Source organism: Paroedura picta, chromosome 1, assembly GCF_049243985.1.
Source record: "Paroedura picta isolate Pp20150507F chromosome 1, Ppicta_v3.0, whole genome shotgun sequence".
Classification (NCBI taxonomy): Eukaryota; Metazoa; Chordata; class Lepidosauria; order Squamata; family Gekkonidae; genus Paroedura; species Paroedura picta.
Genome location: NC_135369.1, coordinates 155,730,988 through 155,749,419, shown reverse-complemented (window position 1 = coordinate 155,749,419; position 18,432 = coordinate 155,730,988). Strand labels below are relative to the sequence as shown.

General features: G+C 42.8%; 1 protein-coding gene across 5 annotated transcripts in view; it reads left to right on the top strand.

The window, feature by feature from the left end:
* The window catches only part of DLGAP2 (DLG associated protein 2), a 578,727-nt gene that overhangs the window by 99,611 nt on the left and 460,684 nt on the right, over positions 1-18,432 (top strand). For all 5 annotated transcript variants that reach the window (XM_077309418.1, XM_077309398.1, XM_077309427.1 and 2 more), the window contains one exon: positions 637-691. In XM_077309418.1, the coding sequence (XP_077165533.1) occupies positions 637-691 (55 nt within the window). Of the gene's footprint in view, positions 1-636; positions 692-18,432 lie in introns of those variants that run through there.

Here is an 18,432-nt window from a genome sequence, read left to right as displayed (position 1 = left end):
TCATCCTGCAACAGGAGAACACTGACACAAAAGGCAACTTTCATTTGCAAACTGTGTGCGTCATAGTATTACTCATGAGCAGTTAATACTCTCTGGTATTTGTGAATGTGATGTTACATGACAGTTGACTTTCAGGTTTCCTGTAGAATGAGGAGAAAACTTTCCCAGGACAATTTTTTATTCATCATTTGAAACACTTCTAAATTCCAAAGTCAAATTGCTCTGAAATCCATTTATAATCCAAATAATTTCCATTAGAACTTAAAGGGCTTCACAAAGAGTGAAAATACATATTTTAAACAGGAGCTTTACAACACTGGAGTGGTGATAACAGTAATCTGAAGGCAGTATGCAACCTAACAACATAACATGGCGATATTTCCTAGGATGCTCATAGAATTTTTGAGGTATTCAAAATCAACGCAATATAGCGCTGTCTGTAAATGAATGCATGTACATCATGCATGCATGTGCCAACATCTGTTTTAAGAAAGGGCCAACATCAGTTCACTTTACAGATACATCCATGGACCAGTACCTGCATGAATGTGGGGTTTAAATTGCACGTTTAGCTATATATATCCTTTTGCACTCTCTATGAGTAACAATTTTTTTTCCTTTTGTGTCTGCTAACAGGTATTGCCTGGCATTCTTCAGAAGCATTGCTGTATTTTACCAGACAGGAATACAGGTAAAAGTCTTTCTCTGTTGTATTTTAATGTATTCGATATACTGAGACGAAGAAATATGATAACACAGAACTGCATAAGCAAGAGTAATTCTTGATTTCAAAAAGTTGGTTACTTTAGTGCTAATCGATCCCCAAATTCTAGTTATTTGCTTTCCATAGGAGTTTTACCAAGTATGAGCCATTTGAGAGCAGGACTTTTATGGGAACTTGTTTTCACTTTTTGCTGTCTAAAGTTCAATGTTTACCATATCTTTGTAAACAGCAGATACCACATGAGGATTCATATACAGTGTGAATCTTCTGGATGTTGTATTTCTACATGTGTCTAAGGGCCTCTTTGTCTCTGTTTCTGTGAATGGTGTTGATGGTAACTTTGAACCATTCATTCCATGAGAGGAGTTGTTTCAATTGACAGGATTTTGACTGTTTGAATACTGGGAATACTAATTAACAACCACATAGCTGTTTCTGGTCTGTTATGTAGAGCTGCTATTGTATTAAAACTTGTACATGAATTTTCTTTGAATTTTCCATTAATACCTAGAAGTATTTTTCTCAAAAACATGAATGTTCCACTGCTGTATTTGAAACAAGAATGTTAAACTTAAAGAATTCTAATTTAAAGATAGCATTGTGACTACCTATAGTAAAGTTTGCTGTTTCTGCATGCATAAATGTATTTGTCCCTTTAGGACTGCAGTTTACAAACTGCTTATCTAGTTAATAATAAATGATATTTATTATTTATAAAGCACCTTAAAAATAAGGCTCAGTTAATAAATTAAATTTAAAATGCTGCCTGAAGGCTTACATACTAATTAATTTTAATTTGTATTTTCTAAGAGCCAATCCACATAATTTATCTTTGCGTATAGTATTTTGTGGATAATGTCATTCGAGAGTCTAGATGTTGGACTATACATTTATATATCTTCCCATATAGATTACATGTAGAAAACTAATACACCAAAGAGAATACTAAGCTACACATTTCTCTGGAAGAAGGGAGTTTTCCACAATCAAATAGATTTTTATGTGGAAAGCACTGGCACATACAGCTGAGATGGGACACATGGCACATGATTTATTTTCACATGTAGATTATTACTAGGTCATGGAGGATGAGGGCTGCTACCTTGTTTTTTATAGGCTGATCTCAGAACAGGCTTGAATAGGTGCATTGTTTGGTGCTTCTCTTTTTAAAAAAAACCCGTGGCCATGTTGGGTTGTATATTAGGGAGTGGTAGAACAGCACTGTAAAAGTGGCAGATCTCAAATAGTTAAGTAACTGAAGTCAGGATTGTATCCTGCATCAGGATTGGCTGCATCCACAAGTTTCCAAAACCAACCAAAGAAGGGGTGAACTTGAGGTGAAAATTCCATGTCATTATGGGGAAAAAAACTCTGCCCCAGTTAATTATGCCCCCCTAAGATTTTAGAGGGGAAATGGATGCCTGTGATTTGCTCCGTATAAAATAATTTCTATTTACTGTCTCTACTGGCAGAGCAATCCTATGCAGAGTTGACTCTGGTCTGAATCCACTGAAATCTCTAGACTTAACCTGGAGTAACTGCCTAGGATTCTACTCTCAGGGCTTTAAGGGTTATAACCTGCACATTTCATTAAACCTAGAAGCTAATGGTCAGCCAATCCACAATGTGTATCGGTTTTTACATAAAGAAAATAGATATGCTGAGTACAGTATTTGCCTTAATGAATTAGCTATTTGCCAGTGTGGAAATGAGCTATTTGTTGTGCAAGAATATTGGGGGTAGGACACGAATGCAGGGGACAGTAAGAACACAAGGACCTGAAATTCCTAGTATGCTATCAACTAAATTCACCACTTGTCGTTTAACTGAATAGTGTTTGTTGTCTACCGATGTTCCTTCAAAATAAGCCATTCAGCACCATTCCCCCCCCCCATAAAGTTCAACAATGAAAAACCAGGTTAGTTGTTGACCATTCAGGTGTTGTGCTGATGGAAACGATTTTCAAGCTGTTTGATCTGCAGCATACAATCCACAAAGTATGCTAGGCAGGAAACAACAGGAATGGCAGCTAGAGCTGGTTCAAAGGTACCCGAAAGAGGACTGGATCTGAAAGTCCTTTTAGGTCAGATCTGGACAGGTTCTTTTGATAGTTTGTCAAGATGTATGAAAATTCCTCAACACTCGTGAAAGAGAAAAAGGAAGCTGCTTGCACTGCCTCAGGATTCTATCAACTCTTTTCCATGCTCAGTTATGTGGAGAATTTTCACGCCATGTATTTGGCATATCAGTTGTTATAAAAATTCCTAAAATAAGGAGTGTAATGATTTATTCATGCTGCTGCTGAGACACAAAAAGCCTCCTTCTAAATACTGCCATGCATTAGCAGACATGTAGCTGTTCATTATTTCACTGTCATAACTCTGTAGTTTGAGCTCCTCTTTAAGATATGACCTGTGTTCCCAGAGATTATGCAGAGTGAAGAAAAGTTCCATTATATTACGCACCGGTTGAGTAGATTCTGTTTTCCTGAATGAAAGCTAAGATGCTATGACCTTCCTCCTGCTTCAGTAGGTTCTTTGAAATTTATTATGTAATTGTAACAACTTACCTTCCTGCTAATCAAATTCTCCAGTAAACAACTTAAACTATTTTGTTACTCTGCAGCTGTTCTAAATCACCTGGGCAGCCTCATTACTTTATGATTTGGTTTCTTAAATAACCTGAACTTGACATCACCATTATTCTAGCCATTGGTTCTGATCTAGTAGCCAATTTTTGCATCAGTCCTGCTCCATAAACTGCCTCTTCCAAGGGTTTATTCCTGGAACAATCTCACACAGAGCAGCTGTCCAGTGCCTGCCATTCATTGTTCTATATGTTTATATGCCTTGATGAACTATACAAGAATGGTAGATAGTTTCACATCAGAGGATTCTGGGCACCAACAGTCCTTGCTTAAGGAACCATAATGCTGGGATCAAATACTGCTATTCAGACAGAAAACCAGACTATAATTTTGTGAATAGAAACTATACAAGTGAGACGGATGGAGGATGAAGGATTGTGAATTTGAATGCTTAAAAAAATCATACCAGCTCATAGAAAGCTACCGAGCAAAGTATAAGACTACTAATTAACTTTATCCTTGGCTTTCTGTGCAGAGATTTTTGATCTTCTCTATTCATTTTGAAGCAATGTTTATTGACTTTCTCTTTAAAAAATGAAGGTTATTAGGGCAGTGCTCAAGAAATCCAGGTTAGTATAGTGCCTGAAAATGCCATTGAGGCACATAGAATTTTCAGCAATTGTTTTACTTTATATTTGCTTGGGTCTGTTGTTTGGCCCATCCTTGGCCAAGGGGCCCATGGCAATGTTAGGTACTTTCTCAATGCTGCAGGAGCCAAGTGGAACCCACCAACCTCCCTCATACTTCAGGCAGCTGCTGTTGACTTGGCCAGAACACCCAATACAGGATACTGGGCAGCAGATAGCCCCTGGAATTACAGTTCATCTCCAAACTACAGAGCTCAGTTCCCCTGAATAAATCAAATGCTTTGGAGGGTGGATTGTATGACATTGAACCCTACTGTGCTCTCCACACTCCATTCCCCAATCTCTAGGAGTTACCCAATTTGGATCTGGCAACCCTACACCCCATCCCCCACCAGTGCCTCAGTAAAAGTACAAAGCTTATTTATCACTTTTGCATCTCAGTGTTTTGTTGTATGACATGAAAATAAATGTGTGTGAAATTATCATTGCTTATTTATATATAAACCTAAATTAACATCATTTACTTTATTTATTTGATTTTTAGGCTGCCCCTTCCTGTACTGCAGCGTAAACCAGAGGTTTAATACACAGTTAAAGACAAAAACAAAACAAAACACAGTTTAAGACAACTTGAAACCCATGGATAAATTGGTGGCTTGCTCAGTTTAAGAAAATCTGATATTTCCCCTGCCTGGAAGGGGGGAAAGAGGGGAAGGGGGGCAATTTGATGGCATGCTTGTTTGTTTTGGCCTGGTGGAAGAGTGCCACTTGACTGGCCCTCTGGAAGTTGGAACGTTCCAGAAGGGTTTGGATCTCTATTGGCAGCTTATTCCACCAGGTTGGAACCAAGGCCACACGCACTTCTTCGAGGCTGGGGATCACCTCAGATTATAATTAGCGGAACACAAGGTTCTCTGGGGGACATCCTCAGGAAAGCGGTCCTGTAGATACACAGGACTTAGACCAGGGGTAGTCAAACTGCGGCCCTCCAGATGTCCATGGACTACAATTCCCAGGAGCCCTTGCCAGCATTCGCCAGCGAATGCTGGCAAGGGCTCCTGGGAATTGTAGTCCATGGACATCTGGAGGGCCGCAGTTTGACTGCCCCTGACCTAGACCATAGAGGTGGTAGAGGAATTCATCTCTTATTCAGGCACTTTCCCTGTTGGCTCCGATATTGAAGCTTGGAACTTTGTGGGGAAGTTTTGTGGAGGAAATAATGCCATTATAAGCAATTGGGGAAAAGTTAGCTTAGGGTTTGAGGCTAGCTTTTTGTTATGATGCTGACAACCAGGGTTTTATTTATTACTGGAACAGTTCTGTCAGTTATATTGCCGAAATTATAGGAAAAAAAAAACTATGAAAATGGGAAGATTAGGTTTGTGGTAGCAATAATTAGAAAATATGTCTATTCAAATACAAAGCCCTGATGGCTGAAAAATTAGTTTGGCTCCTAACTTCGTGAGGCTGGTTCATAAAATCCAAGAAAATTTGCCATCAGTTTCTCTTGTTTTGGCAAAGCAACAGCTACATCACATAGTGAGATGTGGTCTGAAGCAAATGTTAACTTTAATAGGCAAGAAGCAAAATGAAAGCTGTCAAACCACATTTGGGTTGAATCAGAAGATCAATATGGATAGTAAAGTGTGCCATTTGTTTATATTCAGTTGCTACCGTTTCTTTCATCTCCTTCCTCTGTGCTATCACTGACATTCGTTTTTAAGATGCGGATGGATAGCCCTGGGAAGGATAAAGTGAATCAGGTGACTATTTCCTGGCTAGTTAATGTGTGTTTGCCATGTTCAATCAATAAGGTACACGTCACAATGTTTTGGTGACATTGTGCTTTGTCCTGACTGCCCTATGTATAAAATGCTCAGTTCAGGGCATCTCATCTAACATTCAGAGACTTCCATATTACTAGCCTTGCTTGTCTTGACGCTCAGTCAGGGCCTTGACCTCCTAGAATAGCCATGGTTCACTGAGAGCCTGAAAATGTTTGACATTGATTACTTACTGTACAGGGAGGTTCTGACACGTCAGTTCTGTAGCCTTCAGAGCAAGTGGTGCTAGCTTGTGGAATTTGAAAGCATCTCATACTTCAATAAGTGCCTTTTCACAGGATGTGAACACCAAATTAGTTTTTGACAATGTTTTCCCTTAGCAATCACTTATAGTACATACCAGTTTTGCTCACCACTGGAAATCCCAGAGAGGATTTAAAAAACACCCAAAAAACAAATTGGAGGTTTCTCAGAAGCAAAGGAAATGAGGAAGGATGTGATGATGATGATGCTGTTAGCCATTCAGTTGAGTCCGACTCCTGGCGATCCTATGGCACAACTGCTGCCATGATTTCAGATCTTGTACTGCTTCTTTTAGTGGTGTAATGCAGCAGTCCCCAACCTTTTTCCGGTTGAGGACCACCTCCGGGGGTGGGGGAGAACCAGCGGCCTGGTCGCTGCACATGTGCAGCAGCTGCATGCAAACACGCATGCGCAGTTGCTGTGCATGCATGTTAGCGCCAGAAGGGGGCGCCAGCACGCACGTGTGGCAGCTCCGGCATGCACATTTGCACCAGAAGGGGCACTAACTTATAGATTCAAGTGGGTAGCCGTGTTGGTCTGTTGGGTTGGACTCTGATTTTGTTTTGTTGCACCACATTCTTTGTCAGCCTGGTTTCCTTTAACCACTGACCAATCCTAGCATAATTGCTTTCTCCAGTGAGTTGGATGGCATGATATGGCCAAAGTAAGTGAGCGGGGGTTCCGTGATTTTGCCTGCTAGTGATATATCTATGCGCTATAATATTTCCTTGTTTGTGACTTTTTCTGACCATGGAACCCGCAGAAGCTGAAAATTTGTTGCTTCTAAGAAAGATCTCTTTGTGTGTGGACTTTTAAGGAGATGTCACAAGATCCTTCCAAATATCTACCCTAGTTTTGTGTGCATGTGTGTATATTAAAGAACTGTCCAGACTGGTTTTTTATACCTCGCTTTTCACTGTGTGAAGGAGTCCCAAAGCAGTTTATAAACACCTTTTGCTTTGTCTCCCCACAACAGACACCCTGTGAGGTAGGTGTGGCTGAGAAACTAAGGGAACTACTTTGCGAGAACTGCTCTAACAGAACTTTGACTAGCCCAAGGTTACCCAGCTGACTGCATATGGAGCGTGAGGAATCAAACCTGGTTCTCCAGATTAGAGTTGCCTCTACACTACAGTGGCAGACTATAAATAGGCAGAAAAATGAGAATGGAGGTTATGCTGCCCATTTTTATGCCTCATTGGTGGTATTTTTAGCCTCTTATTTGTGAGAACAGCTTTCAACAATTGCCCATATATAGGCTTTCTCATTCTGGCCCCCAGCTTGTGGATTGGCCTGCCCGAAGAGGTCAGGAAAGGTTCCATTCTCCTGGCCTTCTGAACTATTCAAGAGAGCTTTTCTGTGCCAGTAATCAGTATCCACCATACTAAACTTACTTGGATAATTGATTGGGACTTGTAGTCTATTCTGCTGTGTATAACTTATTTCTGTACTGCTTAATGTGTCATGTGAATACTTGTGCTATCCTTCAGTTCTTTCTTCTAAAATCCTGAAGCATTGGTCATTGATTTGATTCACTATAGCAACGGTCCCCAACTTTTTGATGGTCGGGGACTGCCTCTGGGGGTGGGGAAGAGCCGATGGCCCAGGTACTATGCATGCGCATTAGCGCCCCCTGGTGGTGAAAACGTGCATGTGCTGAGTTGCCACGCATGCATGTTTTCACCACCAGGGGGCGCTAACGCACATGCGCGTTTGTGTCCGCTGGCGTGCCGGCGGCCGTGCCTGCCTCTTCCCCCCCTGTAGCAGCAAGAAGCTAGCTGGGCCGCGAGCGAAGCGGCCAATTTGGCAGCCACTTCTCTCGCGGCCTGATGAGCTCGCTGCGGGGGGGAGAGGCAGGCATGACCGCCGGCAGCCAGCTACCAAGGCCTTCAGTATATACTATACGACCCCCACACTATAGTACATCCTATAGGAAGAGGGGGCAGGTCAACATGACTATATCACCTAGTACATGTTTAAGAAATTTAAAATATATATTGAAATCAACTCCCACCCATTTGAGAAATTCTTCCATGGCCATCAAGAAACCCCAGGGTTTCATAAAACCTGGGTTGAGAAAGCCTGAGCTATGAGATATTTAAGAAGGTTTTCTCTTTCAGTTTAATTAAGGCCTTTTCAAGGGTAGGATCCACAACCCACTGTTACTCTTTTGCACTCATTCTTGGCCACCTTGTTACCACTCCAGATAAGGACAACCCTTGGTCTGGACAGTTGTAGTTTTCTAGATATGTCCAGTTACAAGAATTAGCAACATTTTCTGGGGCATAGTGAAAGCTATATACAGAGTGGTTCCTGAAGGTACCTAGGACTTCCTCATGTGCAGCTGCCATTCAGCAGCATGGACTGACAGAAAACGCTGGCTACCTTGGTTGAAGATGCACTCTTTCCCCATCAGACAGGGCATGTTTATCCATGTAGCACATATACCATGTGTTATGGGCCCCACACTTCCAAGGACCCCATGCAGAGCCTCCTTCCCCCCAATTAGGGTTGCAACCTCTTTCCTCCCCCTTTCCCCTCAGAAGAAGAAGAAGAAGAGTTGGTTCTTATATGCCGCTTTTCCCTACCCGAAGGAGGCTCAAAGCGGCTTACAGTCGCCTTCCCTTTCCTCTCCCCACAACAGACACCCTGTGAGATGGGTGAGGTTGAGAGAGCCCTGATATCACTGCTCGGTCAGAACAGTTTTATCAGTGCCGTGGCGAGCCCAAGATCACCCAGCTGGCTACATGTGGGGGAGCAGGGAATCAAACCTGGCTCGCCAGATTAGAAGTCCGCACTCTTAACCACTATACCAAACCGGCTCTTTTTAAGGACACTTGGAGTAAGACCCCTTTCCACTGTGGGAGGCCCCCCTCCCCCACCCCATTCTGGCTGCTCCCACCACAATCATACTCTATTAGGGCCCTGTGAATCCTTAAACAGGCTCTGGTGCTATGGGCCCTGCAAAACCTTAAATCACTCCTGCCCTCATAACTGGGCTAAGAAGCAGTTCTGCTTCCAGAAGAGTGCCTCTTCGTTTTGTTTGTGCCTCAAGGTTAATGAAAACTATTTTGCCATCATGTAAGGAAGACCACTAAGAAGAGACTGCCTGAAACAGATTAATCTATATATCTGTGCCTCTGGTGAAAGAAGGGAAAAAAATAGCAAAATCTAATATACACTGTCAGCAACACAAGTTGCATCAATTAAAGTTTTATAGCTTATGTTGATGCTGATTAACTACAAAGCTAAGCGAAGACAGGAAACGGTGAGAATGATTGATGTTTTATTTAAAAGCCATGGTTTGTTTGTTTAGCGGTTCAGTTTAATTCGTAAATACGTGCTAAGGCAGTATATAAATCATATTGAAGAATCTATTTCTGTGGATGGGCTTTTGACAAGCCATTGTGAGGACATAATGCTGAAGAGCAAAACCTAATGAGGATGTGCCAAGTTCGGTAGTTATGAAATCTGAGAAGAAAAGAAACACCATCAGGCATGGTGCGATATCCCTACAGAGAATCCTTGCCCATCTTCTGATGCAGGAGCCCTAGGAAGTTATTAATTAATTTGACCACGTGGGAATATATTTGTTGTTGTTGTTGTTGTTGTTAGGTGCGAAGTCGTGTCCGACCCATCGCGACCCCATGGACAATGATCCTCCAGGCCTTCTTGTCCTCTACCATTCCCCGGAGTCCATTTAAGTTTGCACCTACTGCTTCAGTGACTCCAGCCAGCCACCTCATTCTCTGTCGTCCCCTTCTTCTTTTGCCCTCGATCGCTCCCAGCATTAGGCTCTTCTCCAGGGAGTCCTTCCTTCTCATGAGGTGGCCAAAGTATTTGAGTTTCATCTTCAGGATCTGGCCTTCTAAGGAGCAGTCAGGGCTGATCTCCTCTAGGACTGACCGATTTGTTCGCCTTGCAGTCCAAGGGACTCGCAAGAGTCTTCTCCAGCACCAGAGTTCAAAAGCCTCAATTCTTTGACGCTCGACTTTCCTTATGGTCCAACTTTCACAGCCATACATTGCAACTGGGAATACCATAGCCTTGTTGGCAGTGTGATGTCTCTGCTTTTTTACTCCATCTTTAATGCTGGAATTAAATCTGTCCAAGAAGACAGCCACTCTTCTCAGGTTGTGGAAACAGGGCTCCTGGTAAGTATTTGTATGGGAGACCACCAAGAAAGTCCAGGGTCACTACCCCACCTTGCCTTGAAAACCCATTAGGGTCACCACAAGTCAGCTGATCCTGGACAGCACCATGACAGGAAATATTGTTTCCAGCACCACCAGAGATCTGTCTGAGAAAATGCATTCTTACTCTGCCAGTTTTTAGTCCTTAACTACCCAACTCCCTCACAGTAAAAAGAACAGTAAAAAGAACACTAGCGTCCAATACCATAAGCTTCATAGAATCCTCTCCATAGAATCTCCTTCCTGCTTTATCTTGAAGACCCTTACCCCATGATTTACCCTAATAAGGCAGCCAAAGGATGAGCCATTCAACAGGATTTCATATAGAAAGCCGGGCAAAGTAAGCCTAAGATTGGCCCAGCAGGCAGAGGGACATTTGAGATGACTCACAGAAAGTTCGTGGATTTCGCAAACTGGTTCTTGGAAATGGAAGCCCATGGAGATGGAGACTTAGCAGAGGGATTACATTTATCTCAGATGGTTTAGCACAGTGTATTCTTTTAAGCCTGGCCACGACACAGCAACTGATTCCACCATAACCGCTTCCTTCAAAGCTGAGCTGCAAATTACATTACAGTCAGTCCCTGACAGATGGTAAGGCTATCAATTTTTGTAAGAGTCAGGAGACATTCACAATGTTAAATTTGCAAGCTTAACAAGCTCCCCCGGCTGCCCCCATCCCCCGCAAGTCCCCGGCTCCAGCGTGGGCCTGCTCCAAGGCCTGTGCCAAAGCCTCCGCCGCCCATCCCCGCGAGTCCCCGGCTTTGGCGTGGGCCTGCTCCGAGCGCCACGCCAAAGCCTCCCCCACCCGCCCCCCTCCCCCATGAGTCCCCGGGCTTTGGTGCAGGGCTTGGATCAGGCCCAGGCCAAAGCCTCCCCTTGGCGGCCGCTTACCTGGTGCTTCCTGCGGGGAATGGCAGAGGGGCCAATCGGAAGGCACTCCTCACCTTCCGATTGGCTCCTCTGTCGTCAGTCCGGGGGCCAGGGGCTGATCGTTGGCCCCTGTAAGATATCCCGGGCTGAGCCCCCCCCCCCCCTTAGGCTTTTATTTATACCACGGAGTGATATAAAGATACCTATTTTTATTTTTTAAAAAATTGAATGCAGAATTCCAGAGAAAAGCTAGAAGAGATAAGAATGCCTTCTTAAATGAACAGTGCAAACAAATAGAAGAAAACAATAGAATGGGGAGGACCAGAGATCTTTTCAAGAAAATTGGAGATATGAAGAGAACGTTTCATGCAAAGTTGGATATGATAAGGGATCAAAACGGTAGGGACCTCACAGAAGCAGAAGAGATTAAACAAAGGTGGCAAAATTATACAGAACAACTATACAAGAGCGAGCTAAACATCCCTGATGACCACAGTAGCGTAGTTACTGACCTGGAGCCAGACATCCTGGAATGTGAAGTCAAATGGGCCTTAGGATGTCTGAGCAACAATAAAGCTAGTGGTGGTGACAGCATTCCAGTTGAACTATTCAAAATCTTAAAGGACGATGCAGTAAAAGTGCTACACTCAATATGCCAGCAAATTTGGAAAACTCAGCAATGGCCACAGGATTGGAAAAGGTCAGTTTACATTCCAGTCCCAAAGAAGGGCAATGCCAAAGAATGTTCAAACTACCGCACCATTGCACTAATTTCTCATGCTAGCAAAATTATGCTCAAAATCCTACAAGCTAGGCTTCAGCAATATGTGGACCGAGAACTTCCAGAAGTACAGGCAGGATTTCGAAGAGGCAGAGGAACTAGAGATCAAATTGACAACATACGCTGGATCATGGAGAAAGCTAGGGAGTACCAGAAGAACGTCTACTTCTGCTTCATCGACTATGCTAAAGCCTTTGATTGTGTGGAGCACAACAAATTGTGGCAAGTTCTTAAAGAGATGGGAATACCAGAGCATCTTATTTGTCTCTTGAGAAATTTATATGCAGGTCAAGAAGCAACAGTGAGAACTGAACATGGAATCACTGACTGGTTCAAAATTGAGAAAGGAGTTCGGCAAGGCTGTATACTGTCTCCTTGCCTATTTAACTTGTATGCAGAGCACATCATGAGAAATGCGGGATTAGAGGAGTCACAAATTGGGATCAAGATTGCAGGGAGAAATATCAACAACCTCAGATATGCAGATGATACCACTCTAATGGCAGAAAGTGAAGAGGAACTAAAGAGCCTGTTGATGCGGGTGAAGGAGGAGAATGCAAAAGTTGGCTTGAAACTCAACATCAAGAAAACAAAGATCATGGCATCCGGCCCTCTCAATTCCTGGCAAATAGATGGGGAAGAAATGGAGATAGTGACAGATTTTATTTTCCTGGGCTCCAAGATCACTGCAGATGGGGACTGCAGCAAAGAAATTAAAAGACGCTTGCTCCTGGGGAGGAAAGCTATGGCAAATCTAGACAGCATCTTAAGAAGCCGAGACATCACCCTGCCAACAAAAGTGCGTTTAGTCAAGGCTATGGTCTTCCCAGTTGCAATGTATGGCTGCGAAAGTTGGACCATAAGGAAGGCCGAGCGTCAAAGAATTGAGGCTTTTGAACTCTGGTGCTGGAGAAGACTCTTGCGAGTCCCTTGGACTGCAAGGCGAACAAACCGGTCAGTCCTAGAGGAGATCAACCCTGACTGCTCTTTAGAAGGCCAGATCCTGAAGATGAAACTCAAATACTTTGGCCACCTCATGAGAAGGAAGGACTCCCTGGAGAAGAGCCTAATGCTGGGAGTGATTGAGGGCAAAAGAAGAAGGGGACGACAGAGAATGAGGTGGCTGGATGGAGTCACTGAAGCAGTAGGTGCAAACTTAAATGGACTCTGGGGAATGGTAGAGGACAGGAAGGCCTGGAGGATCATTGTCCATGGGGTCACGATGGGTCGGACACGACTTCGCACATAACAACATTTTTATTAGTTTTGTTATTAGGCTTTTGTATTCACACATACTTCTTCAGATACAAAGTGTGAGTGCACATGGAAACTTGTACCTTGAATAAAACTTTGTTGGTCCTTAAGGTGTCACTGGACTCAAACTTTGTTCTGCTGCTTCAGACCAATATGGCTACCCACCTGGATCGGTTTTGGAGGAAATAATTGGTTTATAGCCTGGGGTACAGCCAAATCCTGGCTTGTTGTTAGAGGTTCAGGTCTCCTCTTGGCAAGATACCTTTAATTACTTTTGCCTGATACACCAGCTACAACACTTATTTGAATCCATGCATTATTCACACCAAGATTAGACTACTGTAACACACTCTATGTGGGGCTGCTTTTCCAAATAGTCTGGAAACTTCACTTGATCCAAAATACAGCAGCCAAGTTACAGTCACCAGAAGTTGTGTTACCGCTGTGCTGAATGATCTGTACTAGCTTCCCATCTGTTTCTGGGCAAAATTCTAATTGGTGGTAGTTGGTACTCTGAAGGCTGTTAATGGCTTAGGGCTGGGGGACTTGAAGAACCACATCCTTCTGTAATGTCCAGTGCACTGGTTAAGATGGTTCTCACAAATCCTGATCTCTCTGCCTATGCAGAGTTGATAGGTGATATTGCTTTTCCACAGGTGCTACTCACCCATATAATGTTTTTTCTTAGTTTGGGTGGCACCTGTTCTATTCTTTTCTACGTGCCAAACCAAACCATTTCTTTTTACACAAGTTTTTAATTAAGGTGTTGATCTTTTTAACATAGTTTTTATTACCTGCTTCTAGCCTGAAAACTGTTCCATGAGATTTATTTTAAGCTGCTAAACATTTTCTGCTTATTAAATGCTCTTGCTGGGTTTTTAATTGCTTGTTAATTCTTAACAATTTTAAGCTGTCTTGTTTTATTATGTTTTCTTCCGTAAAGCATGCAGGCCTCTAGGGAAAAGTCACAGAAATGAATAATACTGTTTTATTAAGAAAATGTAAATGGTGCCTCTGAAGAACGTGCTCAGAGTGGATCTCAAATAAAACAGCATTTTAAAAAAGCAACAATAACATTAGCAGTATTAAAAACAAGCAATTAAAACCAACATTAAAAAATTGTGTAACATAGTTCTCAGGCTAGAAGCAGACCATAAATACCATAAAATGAATGTAATCCCTCAAATAAAAGCCTGGGTTTTTAAAAAAATGTTTGGGACTGGTGCATAAAAGACAGAGGGTAGTTCTTGATGGCCCACATTCCCCAAGAGCTGTTTGTGGTGGGAACTAATAGGGAAAGGTATCACCTGGAAGTGAATCCTCCTTTTGATGCTCTTGGAATCACCCAATGGTAAATACCATCAAGGAAATATCTTCAGGGGCAGTGACATCAGCAGCGTTGATCCCCCCAATTCCCTCTTGCTTCTCATTGGAGTGAGGTGGCAATGGAGGCTGGGGACAGGAGATCCCACCTCAGCAGGCTTCTGGCAGGCATAAGAGTAGGCCCCAGGTGAGCTCCAGGGCATTCCAAAGGTGAGGGGCTATCACTAAGTGCCTTGTCTCTCATGGCCACCATCTCACTTCTGCAGGCAGAACTTTTAACTTATATCTGTCATTTGTTATTGGATTTTCTTGCGGGGTGTGTGTGTGTGTGTGGTTTGTCTAAGTGCTTATGAAAGAATGAGAGCAGGTATTCATGTGTATCTGCCTCTTCTGTGTTTCTAAAGGTTTGATTATATGAAGGTGGCGTGTCAGTGTGCACTATGCTATAAAACAGGCCAGTTTTTTAATTTCAAATTAGTCCACTAGGACAGATGGCTTTAAAATGGGGTTAGACAGGTACAGGAGGAAAGGACCATTGCTGCTGTACTAGCCATGACGATTAAATAGATCTTCCATATTCAGGGATATTAAGGGTAGCAAAACCACTGAATACAAGTGACATCAAGGCAAAGGTCTCCCACTCCGCTGGCACTATAGCATCCCGTGCGTGTGGGATTTTTGCATGACATGGCATGACATCACTTCCAGAAAAAACCCAAAGTGACTATGCCTTTCTAGATAAAACCATTGAGTTTTTTTTTTTTTGCAATTCCGAGAGAGAATAATTTATGGATTCCCCCCCCCCCCATGCCCACTTTCCCCTGGTCTCTTTCTGCCAAGCCAGACATGTCAACAGTAGCTGAATTAGACAGACCTGTAATCTGATCTAACAGGCTTTTCTGATGTTCTTGTAGGCCAGATTCAGCTTAATCTGTGGTCCATTTGTACAGCATGTAGTCATGTACATAGAGAATATATATGTTCTGCTTTTCATGTTCAAATATGTTTTCAAAGTGGCCAACAAAAATCACCAAATGATACATTGATATGGGGTGATTTAAATTTTCCTTCTGCAGCAACAAGGATTGATCCGGAGTGACCCTACCTTTGTTGTGCGATATCTTAGAGTACTTTTAAGCCTCAATATTTAAAGACTGTTTTGAATCTGGGCTCTCCTCTGTGGTAGAGGACCCGTGATTGGCCACAGGTGGTCATGTGACAAACTTTCCTTAAAGGAGAAGCCCCTAATTTCTCTCAACTTATTTAGGTCTTGGATTTTTTTTTCTGCCTTCTTCGATCCTCCCCCCCCTTCAAGAAAAGAAAGGATTTTTTCCTCCCTCCTCTGACTTCTTCGATCCTCTTCCCCCCTTCAAGAAAACAAAGAAAGAGTCTCCATTTGCCTCCTCCCCACTCTTCTGAGCCTCCCTAACCATGTGCAGAAGACTTTCCTATTTCAATGGGGAGTGGGGGGAGAGGAAGACTCGAGTTCAAATTGATCTGAATTCAACAGGATTGACAATGGAATAAACAAAGTAAGTGCAGACTCTGCCCTGGAGGGCCGCAGTTTGACTACCCCTGGTTTACAGAATAGAGACATGTTAACCAAGGTTCCCCCCCCCCCCCAATGAACTTTCCCTAGCAATTTTTCCTTTGACAAAAAAACCCACTAACAGATTTATGGTGTGGTGGGGGCTATAGGATGGAAGGGGTATAATTTCAGTACTTTGCAACCACAAGGAGGAAATTAATTTATGGCCCTGAAGAGCTGTGACAATCCTGTTAAGAGACACTGTTCCTCTACATCTTGCAAGAAGTAGATATTATAATATTTGTCCATTTAGTTGCTAAATAAATTCCCCCAGAGAAATCTGTGAACTGTGTTGGGAATTTTTTAATTAAACTGCTATTGTACCTTATTGATTTTTCTCTTCATATTGTATTCTGTTATGTCTCCTTGCCAAATTCTCATCCTTTTCTTTCAGTCTTTATGTAACATTCTAGAGCTGCCTGTGTTGCTTTATTTATTGTGAAGGATTTACCTTCAAAGCACAGGAATCTGAAATAATTCAAGAACATTTTTGAAAAAACTCTTGACACACACCTTGATTTTATGTAATCCTTTCCAAGTTGTGCAACAAGAAGGAATCAAAACCTTTTATTTCAGGAAGAACCAACGGACATAGTTTTAATTGTACAATGACACATTGTATGTGTTACATTCATGGTAGATCTTTAGGGGTAGAATAAAATAATTGTTTCCCGGTGTGAAAATTTTATAACATTCCAACTTGTTGCTATAGAAACTACAACACTTAAGAAAATACATTAAAGAGATCCACCACATTAAATTTGCCTCTTTATGGGTTTTTAAAATTAATATTCCTGTTATTTTGATACCAGGCATTGTATAGTTTCACTTTTTGAATACAGACATTGGGAACACCGTTCTGTATTTCCCTCAATTCTGGTTGCTGAAATGCTTTAATGGCTCATAGTTTGCTGTTGAGTGCATTGTCCCTGCCAACCATTACTAGATAACAGCCAGCAATCATTTATGGTTTTATGCTAATGCTCTCCTGCTTTGTACAGGAGGGTACTAAAGATTTATGCTTGTGCAGTTATTCCAAAAGATGAAATGCTTGGTTATTACCAATATCTCACCCAGAAGTCATCCCTCTCTTTAACATATCCAGTACAACGTGTATCTGACAAAGTGAGCTTTGACTCATGAACGCTTATAACTTGGAACATTGTGCTGGTCTTGAAGTTGTTACTGGACTCGGAATGGGATTTTGATGCTGTTCTTCATTAGGCTGAAAAAGAAGATTTATTTATTTAGATGCCTGAGAGGGCGGGGCGGGAGGGTCAGTTCAGATTAGGATTCCACCAGGGAAGAGGGAGATGTCATTCCTGGGAATGGTACCTGATGGGTTGCTGTGCTGCCTGCTTGTGGCATCTGTTGACCTCCAATATATTCTGCTTGTATATTTATTCATTATGTAATTATTTATTTATATTTGTTCTTATTGACCGCCACTCCTGGACTCTGACAGTTCGTGCCGGTTTACAGTGAGATTATAAAACCCACATAAAAATACCAATACCAAACTGGCAGCATAAAATCCCACCTAAAAACCAAAACCTTAAACCTGATCCAGAAGCTAACCGGTACCCAGTGCAGGTGTCTCAGCACCAACTAGATATGGACCTTCCAAGATGACCTAGTGAGGACCCTAGCAGCCACATTTTGGACCAATGGCAATTTCCAGGTCAGGGACAAGGGAAGGCCCACATAGAGTGAGTTACAGAAGTCTAGTCTGGAAGTAGCCATTGCATGGATCACAGTGGCCAAGAGCTCTGGGGACAGGTAGGGAGCTTGGTGTAGATGGTAAAATGCCACTTGGACAACTCTTGTGATCTGAGCCTCCATAGATAGGGGGACATCAAAGATCACCCCTAAATTCCTGGCAGTAGGCACAGCCATAAGCTGAACCCCAACCAGGAAGGGTAAGCATGCTTCCAGATCCTGCCCCCTTCTACCCAGATGCAGGACCTCCATCTTGGAGGGGTTGAGTTTCAGGCGACTACCTGAGCCATCGGGCCACTGCTTCCAAACAACTGGCAAATGTTTCTGGGGGGAGTCTGGCTGGCCATCCATCAGAAGATAGAACTGAGTGTCACCCGCATACTGGTGACACCCCAGCCCAAAGCTCCAGACCAGATGTGCCAGAGGGTGCATATATATGTTAAATATAGGTGAGAGTATCGCCCCCTGTGGCACCCCACAAGGGAGTGCAATGGGGCATGATAACTCCTCCCCCACTGCCAGCCTCTGTGTCCGGTTCTGGAGGAAGGAGACTAGCCAGTGTAAGGCTGTATCCCTAATCCCCACCCTGGTAAGATGATGTGCTAACAACTCGTGGTTGACCACATCAAATGTGGCTGACAGATCTAAAAGCACGA